At 43.1% G+C, this 16,422-nt stretch overlaps 1 protein-coding gene across 2 annotated transcripts in view; it reads left to right on the forward strand.

Annotated features, from left to right (window-relative positions):
* ABHD2 (abhydrolase domain containing 2) overlaps positions 1 to 16,422 on the forward strand; it is a 119,890-nt gene that overhangs the window by 26,414 nt on the left and 77,054 nt on the right. Inside the window, exons 2-3 of one of the 2 annotated variants that reach the window (XM_008070615.2) lie at positions 3,051 to 3,150; positions 5,927 to 6,126. In XM_008070615.2, the coding sequence (XP_008068806.1) occupies positions 5,933 to 6,126 (194 nt within the window). In that variant the 5' untranslated portion in view covers positions 3,051 to 3,150; positions 5,927 to 5,932. The remainder of the gene's footprint in view (positions 1 to 3,050; positions 3,151 to 5,926; positions 6,127 to 16,422) is intronic. The other variant, XM_021718836.1, reaches the window with a different exon arrangement.

A 16,422-nucleotide genomic window follows, 5' to 3' on the forward strand; every position in this document is an offset into this window, starting at 1 on the left:
CCCAGCAGTTTGATGCTGGGGTGGCCGTGAGCATACCACTGCACTCCAGCCTGGGCGACAGAGTGAGACTTCAACGCAAAAAAAAAAAAAAAAATCTCAGATTTTGTTAGTTGCTATTTTAAAGATTGTATCTAATAACAAAAATATTTATAGTCATGATGAATTTTGGAAACTAGAGAAGAAAGAAATTGCCAGTACTCTTATAACCAAGTGATTTTAGCATCCGTAAAGATTTGGATATATAGTATTTCCTCCTGTGTGTTTAGAAATTGCAGAGTAAAAGGGTCTAAAAGTCCCAGTGGCCTCATGTTTATTCTCTCATGTAAAAGAAGTCCTGACATAGGCAGTCTAGGTCTAATATAGTGTCTCCATTTAGTTGTCAGGGAGCAGACTTCTGTCTCTCTACTCTGCTGTCCTCTTAACGGGGTTCCTAGAGCAACCTCAAGGTTACTTCATGGCCCAAGATGACTCTGGAGAGTTGCAGCCATATTTTCTGCATTTGAGGGATGCAGGAGGGGAAAGGGACAGAAGAAAGTTTAACTCCCTACCCTTTCAGAGCTTTTCCAGAAATTAGATCAACTCCTTCAGTACTGGTTAGGATTTAGTCACATGGACTCACTTAGCTAAGGAAGTCTGGGGTATGTAGTTTTTTTCTACCTGGGTACACTGACCAGGTTTCTGTTACTAGGGATGAAGGAGGAACTTACTGTTAGGAAGCAATCAGCAGTCTGCCACATTTCTGGACCTTTCTCTCTCTCTCTCTCTCTCTCTCTCTCTCTATATATATATATATATATATATATATATATATTCAATAAGGATGTTTTGTTGAAGCCAGAGTTAAAGTACAAATAAACATCAATGTAAATACCAATAAATAAAAGGTACTACCTCATGTTATCCTATAAGCTTTGCTGCTCTGCCTTTCTATAATTTTTGGGTCAGCTGAAAAAATATATATAAATGATTTTATAATTTAGACATCTACTATAGTATATTTTTTGAACATTTAGTCTATACAGACTTATCCAGGGCTAGAAGGGACCTTGGTTTTCTCCAGGAGCTGCATATTCAGATGCTTACAGGTACCATGAATGATTAAAGCAGGCCAGGGGTCAATATTGAGGACCCTAGTGGGGAGCGGTGGGGACTGTGGCAACCAGGAGAGAGCCTGCTCTGTCTGAAGGGGCCAGCCGCTGCTCCGCTCTATTCATTGTTGCTATGGAGAATGCTGGCTTTGTGTTGCCAAATCTTTTGATTTTATTTTCAAGAGAAACCAGATATCTAGATTTTTATCTGAAATATCTTGGTGTTTATAACTTGGCAACTCATAAATGCAGTTTTGAAAATGCCAGAAGAATGCAGCCCTGATCCACGGGCTGCCAGTTTAGGATCTTTGATGTGGTCCTTGCCGGGTTTTTCATTTGGCAGCCACGCCTGGCAAGATCAGGTGACCTGTGACGTGGCTGAAGACTTTGCTCTTCACCCTGGTCCTCTGTGAGTAATTTGCCTCAGAGTGGGAAGAGATCATGAAAATTTGCAATTGGGCAAGACTACTCTGAAGGTTAATTGATTCTTTCCTTCAACTGGCTTTCATTTTCTTAAATCATTTTGGTGTGGTAGAATCAGGAAAAAAAAAGGGCTTAGATCCCAGCTCCACTTTTTGCAGCTGTATGACTTTGGGCAAGCCTCTGGTATCTTGTGTATGTGTCCCGCACCATCCATTTTCTTGCTTGTTTATCTTTCTGTCTCTTTTCCTGCCTTCAAGTAGCATCGCATGGTGATTAAGAGGAGGGTCTAGACCAGGCATGGTGGCTCACACCTATAATCCCAGCACTCAGGGAGGGGGAGGCAGAGGTGAGAGGATTGCCTGAGCTCAGGAGTTCGAGACCAGCCTGGGCAACTTGGCGAGACCTCAACTCTACAATAAATAAATAAATAATTAGCCAGGTGTGGTGGTGCATGCCTGTGGTTCCAGCTATTTGGAAGGCTGAGGCAGAAGGATCGCCTGAGTCTAGCAGGTCGAGGCTGTGGTGGCTGTGAGCATACCACTGCGCTCCAACCTGGGCGACAGAGTGAGATTCCCACTCAAAAAAAAAAAAGGGGGGGGGATCTGTGGGGCTAGATATGAATCCTGGCCTTTCTATCTACCAGCTGTGTGACCTTGAACAAGTCGCTGTGTGACCTTGAACAAGTCACTTAAACTTTCTATGCCTCAGTTTCCTTCTCTGTAAAATGGAGCAATAATAGCATCTATGTCCTAGGGTACAGGAAGGACTAAATGAGCTAGTATGTGTTCATTTTTAAGAAGAGAACTTACCTCATAGATAGCACTGCATAAACATTGGCTGTTTCACCCATGTTCTCTTTTTTGCTGCTTCTGCTTCTTTGGAAACCATAGATCTTTTAGTAGTTTCTCACAGTAGGCTTAGCTCTGGTTCCTTGTCTCATAGCGATTACTTTAAGCTTCTGGTGCCTCTCAGCAACCAGCCTTTGGCCCCAGTCTGAACCTAAACCTGGCAGACAGTACAGTCCCCCACCCATTGTTTTTGGCCTGTTCTGTTTCTGGTACCTTGTTTTTGAGCCCATCTGTGTCCTTTTACTTTTCTCAGCTCATATTTTTCTGTCGTTGCTATATGTTTGAAAGATAATGAATGAGTTAACTGACTATGCTGTCTTGATCTAAAGTCTTGCTAAATTATTTTATTGGTCACACAGAGATGATACCTGTCCTGTTAGGTGTTTCTGAAGATTATGTTATGAGATAAAGGGTAAAAGTGGTATGAGTTTGCTTTAACCAGAATTATGAACACAGCAGAAAACTTGTCCTGGAAACCAGACAGAGCCTGTCAGTCTTAGTGGATTCACAAAGGCTTCTCCGAGCAGGCTTGTTAAAATGGTCAAACGTCCAAGAGTGTGGCATACATGTTAATTAAAGAAATTGTCTTTTCCCTAAAGACTTTAAATGCAGAGAAACTTAGACTATGCTTATGTTTCAATTAATTTACTTCTTTCTCATTCTTTAAAACATCACTATTCAATCTGTTTAGCTTTTAGGTTAATTTGAATAAAAGATCTGAACCGACTGACCCAACTGTACAGCTCTTCAAGGAAAATTCATATTTGCAGTGAGAAGAATAAGTGACATAGGTATGTATTGCTAAGACTCTTGCTTCTCCTTTTTGTCTCTTCCGAGTAGAATTGGAAAGGGAAGGATTTGCTTATTTTATTTGTTTAGTTCAATAGGTCTACTCTAGACCAACAAGGAAGCTGGTAAAAACCACTGGCTACATTGCCTTGCTGTCTTCCCAACAAAGGTGATAAGGAAGAACGTCTATTTCAGTTCCATATTACCAGCATATAGTCAGAGAAACTTTACAATTTCTGATGGATCTTGCTTTTGGCCCTCCACTAGTAAGAGGAAATTTAAAAATCTGTATCAAGAAGCTGCATCATCTTGACTATTTGTCTCACTTCAGTTTGGCTGGCATATGTGACAGGGCTCTGGCAAGGTGAGGTTGGGAACTTCAGGTTAAACCCATTGAGTATCTCATTGCAGTGTTGTATACCTTTTGAGACCACAGTCTTTTTTGATAATCTGGTTAAAGCAGTGAACCCTCTACCCACAAAACTGCACGTTACGCAAATTTTCACATTATTTCAGAGGGTCCTTGGACCCTAGAATCCCATAGGAGACCCACAGAATGCAAGGATCCTTGTTTTAGGGATTTATAGATAGCTTTCAGGTGATATAGCCCCAGGAGTGAGGTGATGTGTCACCAGAAGTTAAGCTTTAAGAAAACTATAAGCCGGGTTCAGTGGCTCAACCTGTAATCCCATGCCTTTGGGAGGCTGAGGTGAGTGGATTGCCTGAGCCCATGGGTTCGAGACCTGTTTGGGCAGGCGAGACCTCATCTCTACAATAAAATAAAAAAATTAACCGGGCGTGGTAGCGTGCGCCTGTAATTCTGGCTACTCGGAAGGCTGAGGCGGAAGGATCGCTGGAGCCCAGGAGGTCGAGGCTGCAGTGGCCAGGAGCGGCCACTGCACTCCAGTATGGGCAACAGAGTAAGACTCCAACTCAAAAAAAAAACAAAAACTATATGCTCACAAGAGTTCAAGTATAGCTGAGAGTATATCCTAAGGTCTAGCCTTGATTCAAAATTGTATCAGGTAAGTTTATAAATTGCTTTCTTGCCCAGATAGTGAAAGCCCAGTTAAGGAGCTGTGATCTTTGATTTCCTTTCCTCTCTGAGTTCAGAACCCCTGCCAGAGATTGTCTGCCAAAGTCATTTTGAGTTTAGAAAAGGGCTTCTGAGTCCTCTCCGAACTTGCTGTAGGTTCCAGGAGAATTATTCAGTTATACCCCAAACATGTTTTAGGGGGACTGTTTTGCCCTGCCTATCCTATATCTACCTCTGGCTACCTGAGCTCTCATGATGACTGTTTTTAGCAGAGGCTGCTTGAAGCCAGTCCAAGGGAAGCTGTTGCCATAGCTACCTTGGCTGTGAGAGTTACCACTTTTCTCCTTTTTGTTAACATGTGGTTTCCCTGATTTTTAAGGCAACAGCTGATGGGTGTTCTGTTTTTCTGCTAAGCAGTAAGGAAAATATTGGATATTTGTTGCTGTTGCTGTTACTTTTGTCGTTGTTGATGTTTGGTTTTATATGTTTGGAGTGGGTGTGAACGTGTGTGTGTGTTTTCTATAAGGTAAAGCTACTTCAAAAGATGAAATATATGTATGTATTTTTTTTATTTGTTTGTTTGTTTGTTTTTTGAGACAGGGTTTCACTCTGTCATCCAGGCTGGAGGGCAGTGACACAATCATGGCTTACCACAGCCTCAACATCCTGGGCTCAGGCGATCCTTCCTCCTCAAGAACCCTCAAGTAGCTGGCCCATGCCAACAAGCCCAGCAAATTTTTGTATTTTTTGTAGAAACGAGGTCTCACTATGTTGTCCAGGCTGATCTCAAACTCCAGGGCTCACACAATCTTCTCACCTCAGCCTCCCAAGGTTGTGGGATTACAGGCACGAGCCACCACACCCAACTAAAAGATGAACTATTAAGAGAGTTTGGGATAAGTGATATATATATATATATATTTTTTTTTTTTTTTTTCTGTACTCCTATTTTAAATTTTGGTCTAGTGGTCAATTTTGGTTCACTTTTAGCTCAATTTTGGACTAATGCTATAGTCAGATAGCTTCTACAGGAAACACACATACACACACAAACATAAACACACAAAACTGGCTGTGCTCTATTTTATACTGGCTGGAACCCTCAGGAGCCAGGACTACTGGGACCTGGGTTGAGTCTGAAATGGACCCCAGCATCGGGGCACCTCTGTGGAGCAGAGTCGGCCATGTTTGCTTTATCTCGGCCTGCGCTGAAAATAAAGAGGTAGGGCCCACAGGCAGTATAGCCACACCTGGTGACAACAGCAGTCCCAGCCCGTGTTTCTGTCCAAGGCTATAAACATGACACTTAACACATACCTGGTGCACCAGGTGCAGATGAAGTCTGCAGAGAGACTTGAGATGGCCTGTTAACAGAAATCAAAGAGCTGCCCTGGTCCTGCTCCTGCCTCTCTGACTAGTCTTATTTTTCCCACTCTCAAAAGGATGCTGTTCTCAGCATTTTAAAATGTGTTTATCTTGGAGATGCTCATGAGGTTACAAAAAGAAAAAACAATACTCAGTTTGTCAGCTCTCTGGACTGTGTTTGTGATTTGGGTTGTTACCAGTCCATTAGTGGCTATAAGGTACTAGTGGTGTCTGCCTGGGGAGACCCTGTGGACATATTTGGATTGTGGCATGCCATCACTGGTGTTGTCTCTTAGCCTGATGTGCCTTTGTAATGTGGTGGGCCCTACCCACCCCCTCACTGCTTGTAAACCCAGACCTGTGCCTCTGCTCCCCAGATCAAGATGAATGCCATGCTGGAGACCCCTGAGCTCCCAGCCGTGTTTGACGGGGTGAAGCTGGCTGCAGTGGCTGCTGTGCTGTACGTGATCGTCCGGTGTTTGAACCTGAAGAGCCCCACAGCCTCGCCTGACCTCTACTTCCTGGACTCGGGGCTCTCTCGCTTTCTGCTCAAGTCTTGTCCCCTTCTGACCAAAGAGTGAGTAGACCACATACCCTCTGTATGCTCACCTGCTGATGTGTTTGGTTTTGTGTGATGTTCAAAGAAGAACCTTCTCACATTGCGTCCTTAAGGCATCAATGGAACATGGCGTCACTGGTGCTAAAATAGCCACAGTCTGATAGCAGTCTGGTCTTTGAATCCTAGAGGGTAGAAGAGAATCAGATCTTGGTTACCTGGAAACATCCCTTCCTCCACAGTGTGGTGTCATCATCTATGACGAGGACTTTGCAGAAAATAGTAGTCATTTTTAGGTAAAACTTGGACTGTATTCCTTTAGCAAATGCCCTATTGCCAGTTTTAGGACAGATAAACCATCCTTACCCAAACTAATTAATAAGTTAAAAAGCACACTTATTAGTTGGATACTTTCCACCTGTCTTACTAAAAAATGTACCACGCATTAGCTAACATAATGCACTCAAAGAGAGTGCTTTTGTTTGGGTGAATCAAGTTTCCTGGTAGAAGCGTGGATCTGTATTGTAGGGGCGACAGGGGTGGGCACTGCTTTGAGAGAGGAAACCATGGTTGTAAAATGAAGGGAATCTGTACTCTGGGTCACAGATACTGTTTTCAAGATAGTGTTAAATTTTTTCTTGTTGATGTCTTCTGAATTACTGTGTCTTCCTTCGGAGTTCAGGGCAAGCCTTGCGTGTGAAGTGTTCCATACTCTCTTGGTTGGTCTGACTTCCTCAGTCCTTTCTTGTCATTGCTGCTTCACTCTGTGCCTCTTCAAGCTTACTTCGTTCTACCTGTGACTTCTCCAACTGCAGCTGCTTAGATAACTGTCTGACTCAAACTGTGTCCCTCAGTGCATGACTAATGAAGCTGCTAAGATGATAGATAGTGGTAGAAGCTATTCCCTTCATCCCGATACCACCTCTCACTTCCTCTTTTGGTGATTGGTGACACTGAGCAAATGATTCTCTTCTAAGAGCAGATAGATGGGCAAGAGAGACGCCTGAGAGTTTGGGTTCTTGCTTTGTCTAGTCATCTAGCTAATTTTCACATGCTGTTAGCCAAGGGTGAAGAATTATCATCATGGGCTTTGAGTGTTTTGTGTGTTTGTGTGCAGTTTTCCTTTTTTTTTTTTTTTTTTGAGTTGGAGTCTCACTCTGTCGTCCAGACTGGAGTGCAGTGGCCGCTCCCGGCCACCACAGCCTTGACCTGCTGGACTCTGGCGATCCTTCCGCCTTAGCCTTCCGAGTAGCTGGAATTACAGGCATGCACTACCACGCCCGGCTGATTTTTTGATTTATTGTAGAGATGAGGTCTCACTGCCCAGGCGGGTCTTGAACCCGCGGGCTCAGGCAATCCACTCACCTCAGCCTACCAAATGCACGGGATTACAGGCTGAGCCACCAAGCCCGGCTTGTGTGCAGTTTTCTGGTAGGTGTGACAGTGATGACACCATGCCTAAGTCAAGAGAGGTGTTGCCTCGTAGTGGTGGAGGGCCATGGACAACATAAATGTCATCATATTGAATTGGAACGGCCCTTGCTGAGGAGGGGACTTTCCATTACAGTTGTCTCCATAACCAGGCATAAAACCAAGGATGTGGTGTTCTTACATGCAGTGTCTGCAGTTAAAAATCTGCTCTAGAAAGGATGTGCACACTATCTGTATGTTTTGTAAATCATTCAGCATTTTTATGCTCATGTTTTGAATGTTTCTTTAATAATTCACTCATTTGGACGGTTACCGTGCTTCCTAGCTCTGGCCCCCTCTCCTACCTTGGGGAGGTGAATCTCCAATCTCTCTCTCTCTCTCTCTCTAATTTACTTTTTAAATAAACTACATTTTCCAATCTACAATAATAATAATAATAATTCACTAATTTGAACTGACTAGTGACATTTGCATCCACTTTCAGATTAGGTTGGACTGCTAGGCCCGATTCCTTGTCATCTCATTTTTGGAGAACTTTTGAAAACCAAAGTGCTTAAAACCCTGCAAGTTTATATGCAGATGAGTACAAATTTCCACCCGGTACTGGTTCCTGAGTAATAGAGGAAGGAAGTCTTGCAAAGGCTGCTATTGTCCAGGCTCCAGAAAACCATCATGTAAGGTTTGATGCCATACTAATTGTTCAAAGTGTAAAAGAAAGCTGATATTGCAGTTTTTACCACTTTTTCTTTTTAAAAATAAAACAGGCCAGGCATAGTGGCTCATGCCTGTAATCCCAAGACTTTGGGAGGCTGAAGTGGGCAGATTGCTTGAGCCCAGGAGTTCAAGACCAGCCTGGGCAACATAGCAAAAAAGTTACATTAAGTCCAGCAGTTTCTCTTTGCTTTTTTCCCTTCCTGGCACTCTTTCTTGATGAGTTTAAGGTGCTGACCTGGTGCTGTGCTGTGAAAGTATGTCCCTGGTCCCATCCCCTTGGGCCTTGTGTAGAAAGTTAGCATCAATCTGAGCCAGCAGCATCAGCACAGAGCACTCTGGTTGTCAGCCAGTTACCACATTCTCTCCTGGTGAAGCCTGAACTAGGGTTGGAGGTCAGCCTAGGTTAAAGGTACTCCTGATGCTTGTTTAGAAATTCGCTATAGTTTGAAGGTGGATGTGAAGGGACAGACTCCCCAAAGCCTACTTCCTTCCAAAATTTGTCCCTTTGATGGTCAGACCCCTGGGTTCCATGTTGGAACACTACTTAAGCAACTAAATTCCAAATACTCGGGCACTCTGACTTGAACATGACAAATGATTAAAGGGTAAAAGAATTCACTTTATACAGCCAGGCTCGGTGGCTCAGCCTGTAATCCCGCGCCTTTGGGAGGCTGGGTGAGTGGATTGCCTGAGCCCGCGGGTTCGAGACCCGCCTGGGCAGCGAGACCTCATCTCTACAATAAATCAAAAATTAGCCGGGCGTGGTAGCGCGCGTCTGTAATTCCGGCTACTTGGAAGGCTGAGGTGGAAGGATCGCCGGAGCCCAGCAGGTCGAGGCTGCGGTGGCCGGGAGCGGCCACTGCTCTCCAGTCTGGGCAACAGGGTGAGACTCCAACTCAAAAAAAAAAAAAAGAATTCACTTTATTCCCTCCATCTTTTAAACAAACCTCTTATTTCTGACTTAGATCCTACTTTTAGGAATCACAGTATCCTGTGTTCACGTAGCATATCACCAAAATGTTTTCACTTTACCTTTCTTTTGTCTGTGTTACTACTGCATTTAAGATATGTTGAGTATCTCTCAGAGACATTATGCCTTTTGATCCTCTTCTCTCATCTTAAGGACGAGGGAACTGGGAGTAGCAGAGGAGGAAACTGAACCCAAACTGAAGTGTGACTCCAAGTTTGTTCCCTTCTTATCCATGGGGAAGTGGATAGGGACTTTTCTTGGGGGTGCAGATGAGAGAATTGAGGCAGAGAGCAGTAAGAGGACAGCCCATGATGAGAGTCATTAGCAGGACTGGCCCCCGGGTGGCCTTCGATTCCCATGTGACTCTCTTTCTATTTCTGTCATTCTATCGGAAGCCACCGTCCTCTGATGTTCTTTCTCTGAGTCACATGTCTGAAACAGCCTCTCCTGTATTTGAAGTTGAGGGCTGGAAACAAGTCTATTATGGGTAAAAGTGCTTCTCCTGGTACTTTGAAGATTTTTTTACTACGAGGAAGCCTGTCTGCAACCTTCACAAGCACTCGCCTAGGCTGGAAATTTCAGTTCACTGATTAATGACAAGCTGTTGATACTACTCAGTAATCCTGCTGCAAGCAGCTGGTTATTATGACTTATGTGTGGAATCAGGACATGCCTTTTTGATGTTCTGGTATAGAAAAAAGTTGATGAAAGGTGAACAATATGGATGGGTATGGTGGCTCATGCCTGTAATCTCAACACTATGGGAGGCTGAGGTGGGAGAATTGCTTGAGCCCAGGAATTCAAGACCAGCCTAGGCAATATAGTAAGACCTCATCTCTACCAAAAGTCAAAATATGAGCTGGGCAAGGTGGTGTGCACCCGTAATCCCAGCTACTCGGAAGTCTGAGGTGGGAGAACCATTTGAACCCAGGTGGTCAAGGCTACAGTAAGCCATGATTGTGCCACTACACTCTAGTCTGGGTGACAGGTGGACTAAAAAAAAAAGAGAGAGCAAGAGAGAGAGAAAGAAAGATGAATATTGAAAGTATGTTATGAGAGTAGGACTTTTTTTCTTCTTTCTCAGCATTAAAGTACATTTGAAAATCTGTTTTAAGATAATTTACTTAAAGATACATTATAAGTGAATTTTTTAATGTCTGGAGGATAACTGCTTTGATGAGATGCTATGTCTCTTATTCACTTAGCAACAGATCAATATTTACCTAGTGATTCATTTTTTTGTTCTTAGGAAGTATTTGCTTTTAGTGAAACAAGCAGACTAAAACTAGGTTCAGAATTATGAGAAAAATGTAGATGGATACAAATCTCCATTTGTCTGAATAAAAAATTAACATATATTCATTTTTTTAAAGATGGAAAGTAAAGCACACAAAAGTTGTCTGTAAGTATTATAGCCCTTTTAGAATTTGTCTAACAATTTTTCTGTTTTTTACCGGAAAACCTCCAAGTGAAAAATAAATCTATAATTCTCCTATCCAAAGATAACGCACCATTACTGTTTTGGCCATTATCCCTGTTTTTCCTTCTGCATATACTTGCCTCCACAAAAATCAGATGATATACAAGTATATTGTTTGGTAACTTGCTTTAACACTTGGTATGCCATGGACGTTTACCCATACTGCTATATATCTTCTCACATTTGATTTTGAACAGCTGCAGAATTCTGTCATTCATTCAAATTTTCCAATGGCTGTTGGCAGCATGGTGGTAGAAAAAAGAGTCTCGAATTGAAATTTGGAGTAGCATGCCAACCTAGGTCTTTTATCACAAAACTGGTCATGGTCTCTAAACTGGTCCTTGGTTTCCTTCTATGTAAAATGAAGCAGGCATGTCTCCTGCATTGTCCTTCAGCACTAACATCTTCTGATTCTGGAACCCTTGCTTTGTTGGCAACATCAGAGAGGTCTTTTTAGGGGAAAGACCCTGGGAGAAGGACCCTGACTACAGGGTAAGGACAAGAACCTAAAGAGAATGGTTTTTTTGTATATCTGTCCTTTTCTAACTATTCCCAGCCTGGTGCTCTAGGACAGGCCAGCCCTGTCTCCCTTGGATTTTTTTTTAAGTACTTTTTCCAGCTATTGTTTGCATACGGTAAATGTTCAAATCTTAAGTTTACAGCTCAGGACCTTTTGTGTATGCATTCACCTTGGTAACTACTAGTCCTACAGGCATTTACAGGAGTGTCCTGATCACCTCCCTGCCTCTGACCCACCCATCTGTTATAATGGGTTGGCTCCATTGAGCAGACCAGCACCTGAGGCATGCTACAGAGTGTCTCCAGCCTACCTGTTCAGCCTCATCATGGCATTCTCTCATGTCCACAAGGTGCCTGCTCCTGGCTGTTGTCCAAAGGCTACCCTGAGTCCCCTCTTTTCCCTTCTGCCTTATCCTATAAGAAAAACTTAAATAGCATTGATTCTGAGATGCTATGTCCCTTTAAAACATTCTCTCTGGTTTTGTGAGAATTTGTGTCTATCCCATTTTTCTGTCACTGGAGGATATGTGCCCCAAATCAAGAGCCACACACGTGGGGACAAAGAAAAAGATTTCTGGTGGATCTGCATCTCAAGTACGGTGCCATTCTGTGTCTCGTTTTCCATAAAGAGGCGTAGATTAGAGATGTTCTTATTTTGGCAAATGCCATGTATGCTTGCCTGAGAGAAACAAACTGCACTGTCTCTAGCTAGCTCCAGGGAATCAGGTGTACCTTCAGCTCTGACAGAGCTTTGTTTATCTGGGAAGACTCTGCCCGATCTCTGGAAGAAGATGGGGGGTTTTTTTGGTCTTAAATGAAGGCAGGGCAACACCAGGCTTGTGTATAATGGCAGTTTGCAGCCTCCACCCTTCCCTGTGGGCCTGGCTGAAGTTTCCATCACCAGGTCCAGGTTGGAAAGTGGAGATGGGCAGCAGGTGCCCTGTTTCTGGAAGCCTGCTATTAAAATTTATATACTCCCCTGTGGGAAACCAGGCTGCTACTTTTTCACTCATTAGCAGGCTTGTCAATGTGGACTGTCTTGTAGCTAAAGACAAAGGAGAAGGGTGATGGAGTGCTTAGCTAATAGACAAGCCTAAAAACAGAGAACTGAGGTGTCTTATTGAATCAAGAGACATCTAGAAGTCCCTGCAGGGTCCAGAGAAAGAAAGCAGTATGATCAAAACCACAGCCACACGTGTGTGTGTCCTTTCTTCCCCAGAGATAAAAATGTAATGGCTTTCTTCTGCAATAAGCTGCCACCTGTATTAATAAGAACTGGATATTATTGTTCTCTGTGGGCTTGAGAGATACCTAAAACTTAGAGGTGAGGGTTATACCCATTCTAACACCAAGCCAAAAATAAAGATTGGCTCTCCTATGCCATGGTGCCGTCTCTGGACATTCTCTTAGAAGCTGCTTCATAAGAGAATGCCTTTCATAGACCGTAATGGATGAGTCTTCTGTGGTTTTCCCCATTTCTCTCTTCACTTATTAGAGAACAAGCTTCAAACAAGAATCCTATTGAAATGCTGTTCTCACCATGATGGGTCCATAGCTTTCATTTCCTGCCAGTAGTCATCTGTTAGTTTTGGTTCATAAACATTTGAGGATCTGCTTCTCTGGGACCCAGTTGTGGGGAGGGATTTTTTTTTTTTTTTTTGAGTTGGAGTCTCACTCTGTCGCCCAGACTGGAGTGCAGTGGCCGCTCCCGGCCACCGCAGCCTCGACCTGCTGGGCTCCGGTGATCCTTCCGCCTCAGCCTTCCAAGTGGCTGGAACTACAGGCACGCGCTACCACGCCCGGCTAATTTTTTGATTTATTGTAGAGATGAGGTCTCACCAAGTTGCCCGGGCGGGTCTCGAACCTTCAGGCTCAGGCAATCCACTCACCTCAGCCTCCCAAGGCACGGGATTACAGGCTGAGCCACCGAACCCGGCTGGGGAGGGATTTTTCAAAGCTCATTTTTTCAAGCTTTTTCATTATAGAAATTTTCTAGAGGCACTTTAAAAAAATCGGTTTCCTCACAGTTGTGCTTTCTAATTATTTCTAATAAGGCAGAGCAAATCTACTTTTGATTTTTCTCTCAAACAATATCAACTTCCTTTCTATTTCTGTCATACATATTCACTCCTTAACAATAAATATCCATTTTTATTTTATCTACCCCAAATAAAAGCCTGGTTCTACGTGTACAAATACTGTATTTGTCATAGATGTGCAGGATATGCTATTTTTGTCTTACTGTACCAAGAAGCATTAAATAATTAGAAGTACCCTATAGAAAAGCACTAATTCAAATCTCTCTGATAGTGTAATATATGGAATTATTTTCCAGATCTAAAGAGCACAGGAGGCTAGATGTGATAGCTCATGCCTGTAATCCTAGCACTTGGGAGGCCAAGGTGAGAGGATTGCTTGAGCCTAGAATTTCAAGACCAGCCTGGGCAACACAGTGAGACTTTGTCTCTACAAAAAATAAAAAGAAATTAGCCAGGCATGGTGATATGTACCTGTAGTCCCAGCTACTTGCTGTTCGGTAGGCTGAGGTGGAAGGATTATCTGAGCCTAGGAGTTTGAGGGTCCAGCCTGGGCGACAGTAAAACCTCAACTCGGCCGGGCTCGGTGGCTCAGCCTATAATCCCAGCGCTTTGGGAGGCCGAGGTGAGTGGATTGCCTGAGCCTACGGGTTCGAGACTCTCCTGGGCAACTTGGCGATACCTCATCTCTACAATTGAATCATAAATTAGCTGGGCGTGGTAGCGCACACCTGTAGTTCCAGCTACTTGGAAGGCTGAAACGGAAGGATCGCCAGAGCCCAGCAGGTCAAGGCTACAGTGGCCGCTCCAGTCTGAGTGACAGAGTGAGACTCCAACTCAAAAAAAAAAAAACCTCAACTCAAAAGAAAATAAAATAAAGAGCATAGGACTCAGTGTATAAAACGGCCACTCTCCCACTGTTTTCTTCCCTGCCTCCCTCGTACAAGGCTATTTGTTTGTGGTGGCAGTGCCATAGCAAAGGCTGAGGTGAGGGGTGTTGAAATGGACAACTGGTGTTTTCTGTCTTAAATAAAACATTAGGGAAATGCAGCTTCATACGCTCCCTTACAGTCAGATTGCCACCATTAGGCTCCTCCTAGGTAAAAATTCTGAAGCCAATGCAGCTTATTTATAGTTGAGTTAAAGCTGAAAAGAATTTCATTATGTTGCACTTAAATTCCTCTTAATTCCCTCTTGCTCACAGACATTCCATATCAGATTTAGATCCTTTCTTCCTTGACTGAACACTAAAGCTTTGTCCTTTTCACAGGATAAACTTCTAATTGCCGAGAGTCTTAATTCCGTTGACCTGATTTTATCTGTTTTAACAGTTGTGCAAATAAATATTTCTTTAGATGTTTCTGGTGAGCTATTAACAATTGATAAGTGAGTCTGCAGTGCTCTGATGTAGCCACCAGACCTTCAGAGCACATTCACCTGGAAACTGATGTCGTTAAAGAGTTCCTGAAAGATGAAAGACTCAAAATAGTCTCTATTGAGACTGAGTATTGAGTATTCACCTCAATGAGGTCAACTTTCAGGTAGCTTCATCTTAAAATTTCTTGTGTTTCCAATGAAATGGCCCAAACCAAAACTGTCCCAGATGAGAAAGTTGAATTGCTCACCCTAGGTCACTATCTTCTATTACTAAGGTGACCAAACATCTCAGTTTGCCCAGGACTGATAGGTTTCTCGGGACACAGGACTTTCTTTCTTTCTTTTTTTTGAGTTGGAGTCTCATGCTGTCGCCCAGACTAGAGTGCAGTGGTACACTCCCAGCCTCCGCAGCCTCGACCTGCTGGGTTCCGGCGATCCTTCCGCCTCAGCCTTCCAAGTAACTGCCTCAGCCTTCCAAGTAGCTACCATGCCCAGCTAATTTTTGATTTATTGTAGAGATGAGGACTTTCAATACTAATCTAACTGGGGAATTTCAAGACAAACAGGGCTGAGTTGTTCACCTCATTACTCTGTCTTCTGCCATCAGGTGGTTTAAGTGCATGTGCACTTGGCAGTGGGTGTTAATTTACTAGTGGTCAGGTTTAATTTAACTCTTGGTTGTTTTCTGCCTGCACTCTCTGCCCCAGCAGGTCATTTGTCCAAGAGACTAGACACCTCAGGAAGAAAAGTGCCACCATTTTTGAGGACTCTTGCGTTGAGTCATGATAACCAAACTGAGTCTGCTGCTAAATTCATCCACTTTTCCTAACCTAGATACAGATAGTAGCTTCTTGTTAGAGACTTTGTGCCTTCTTGTGGAAATTACAGAAGCCTGAAAGACCTAAATGATTCAGAATCCAGAACAGTCAAGATTCCCTCAATTTAGTTCAGATGGAAAAAGGCTCATCTCTCATGTGCCCTGTACTCTTTAAAGCAATCAATTTCAGTTTCCAAAATATATGATCCTCATACTACCCTATTCATCATGCCTGCGCTTATTCATCAGGGATCTACCATGTCTTCAAAAAAGCAAAAGAAGCATGTGCTACAACTGATTCCATCACATGGTGTTGAACCCAGCACATGTGGATCAGTAACTGGGTCTTGGCTCCAAGTGTAAGGTACTGTTGCTGAGTCGCCCCTCTGTTTCAGCCTTTCCTAGACTCGACTCCAGGGTCCACCTTGATCCACCAATCATCCTTAACTTTTAACTGTACTTAATCTAATTTGCTTTATAGGATTTATATGGAATCAGATCTACTTTTATGGTTCTTCTCAATATGTAGTTTACTGTAAATTGCTCCAACCTCCGGGAGCAGGAAATAGACTTCGTTTTCTGTAGTGTCTACAATTTCTAAGTATAACCAACTTTTATTATCTTCTCATATTTTACTGGTCCTGTGAATTCAGAGGTTACCAATTTTGATCTCAAACTGTTCTTTTTCCTGCCTGCTTCTCAGCATGTATTCCCTCACCATGATAGACAGTAAACTTTAATACTACAAAATAGTATATTCTTTATTGGTAAAATATAATTAAGACAGTAAACTGGCCCCCAAAGTATATGCTAGAGGGTAAATAAGTATGATTTCTAAACTTTCGGCTCCAATGTTGTCATCCAGTGATGTAAAGTTAAGAGCTGACTATAGTTTAGACTTTGTCTTTGTCTGAAGCTGCAGTGAGTGAAGTGACAGACTTTGGAAGCTCAGTCATTTTCAGTAGTGTCACAA

Source organism: Carlito syrichta, unplaced genomic scaffold (genome assembly GCF_000164805.1).
Source record: "Carlito syrichta isolate Samal-C Ts95f unplaced genomic scaffold, Tarsius_syrichta-2.0.1 Scaffold313872, whole genome shotgun sequence".
Classification (NCBI taxonomy): Eukaryota; Metazoa; Chordata; class Mammalia; order Primates; family Tarsiidae; genus Carlito; species Carlito syrichta.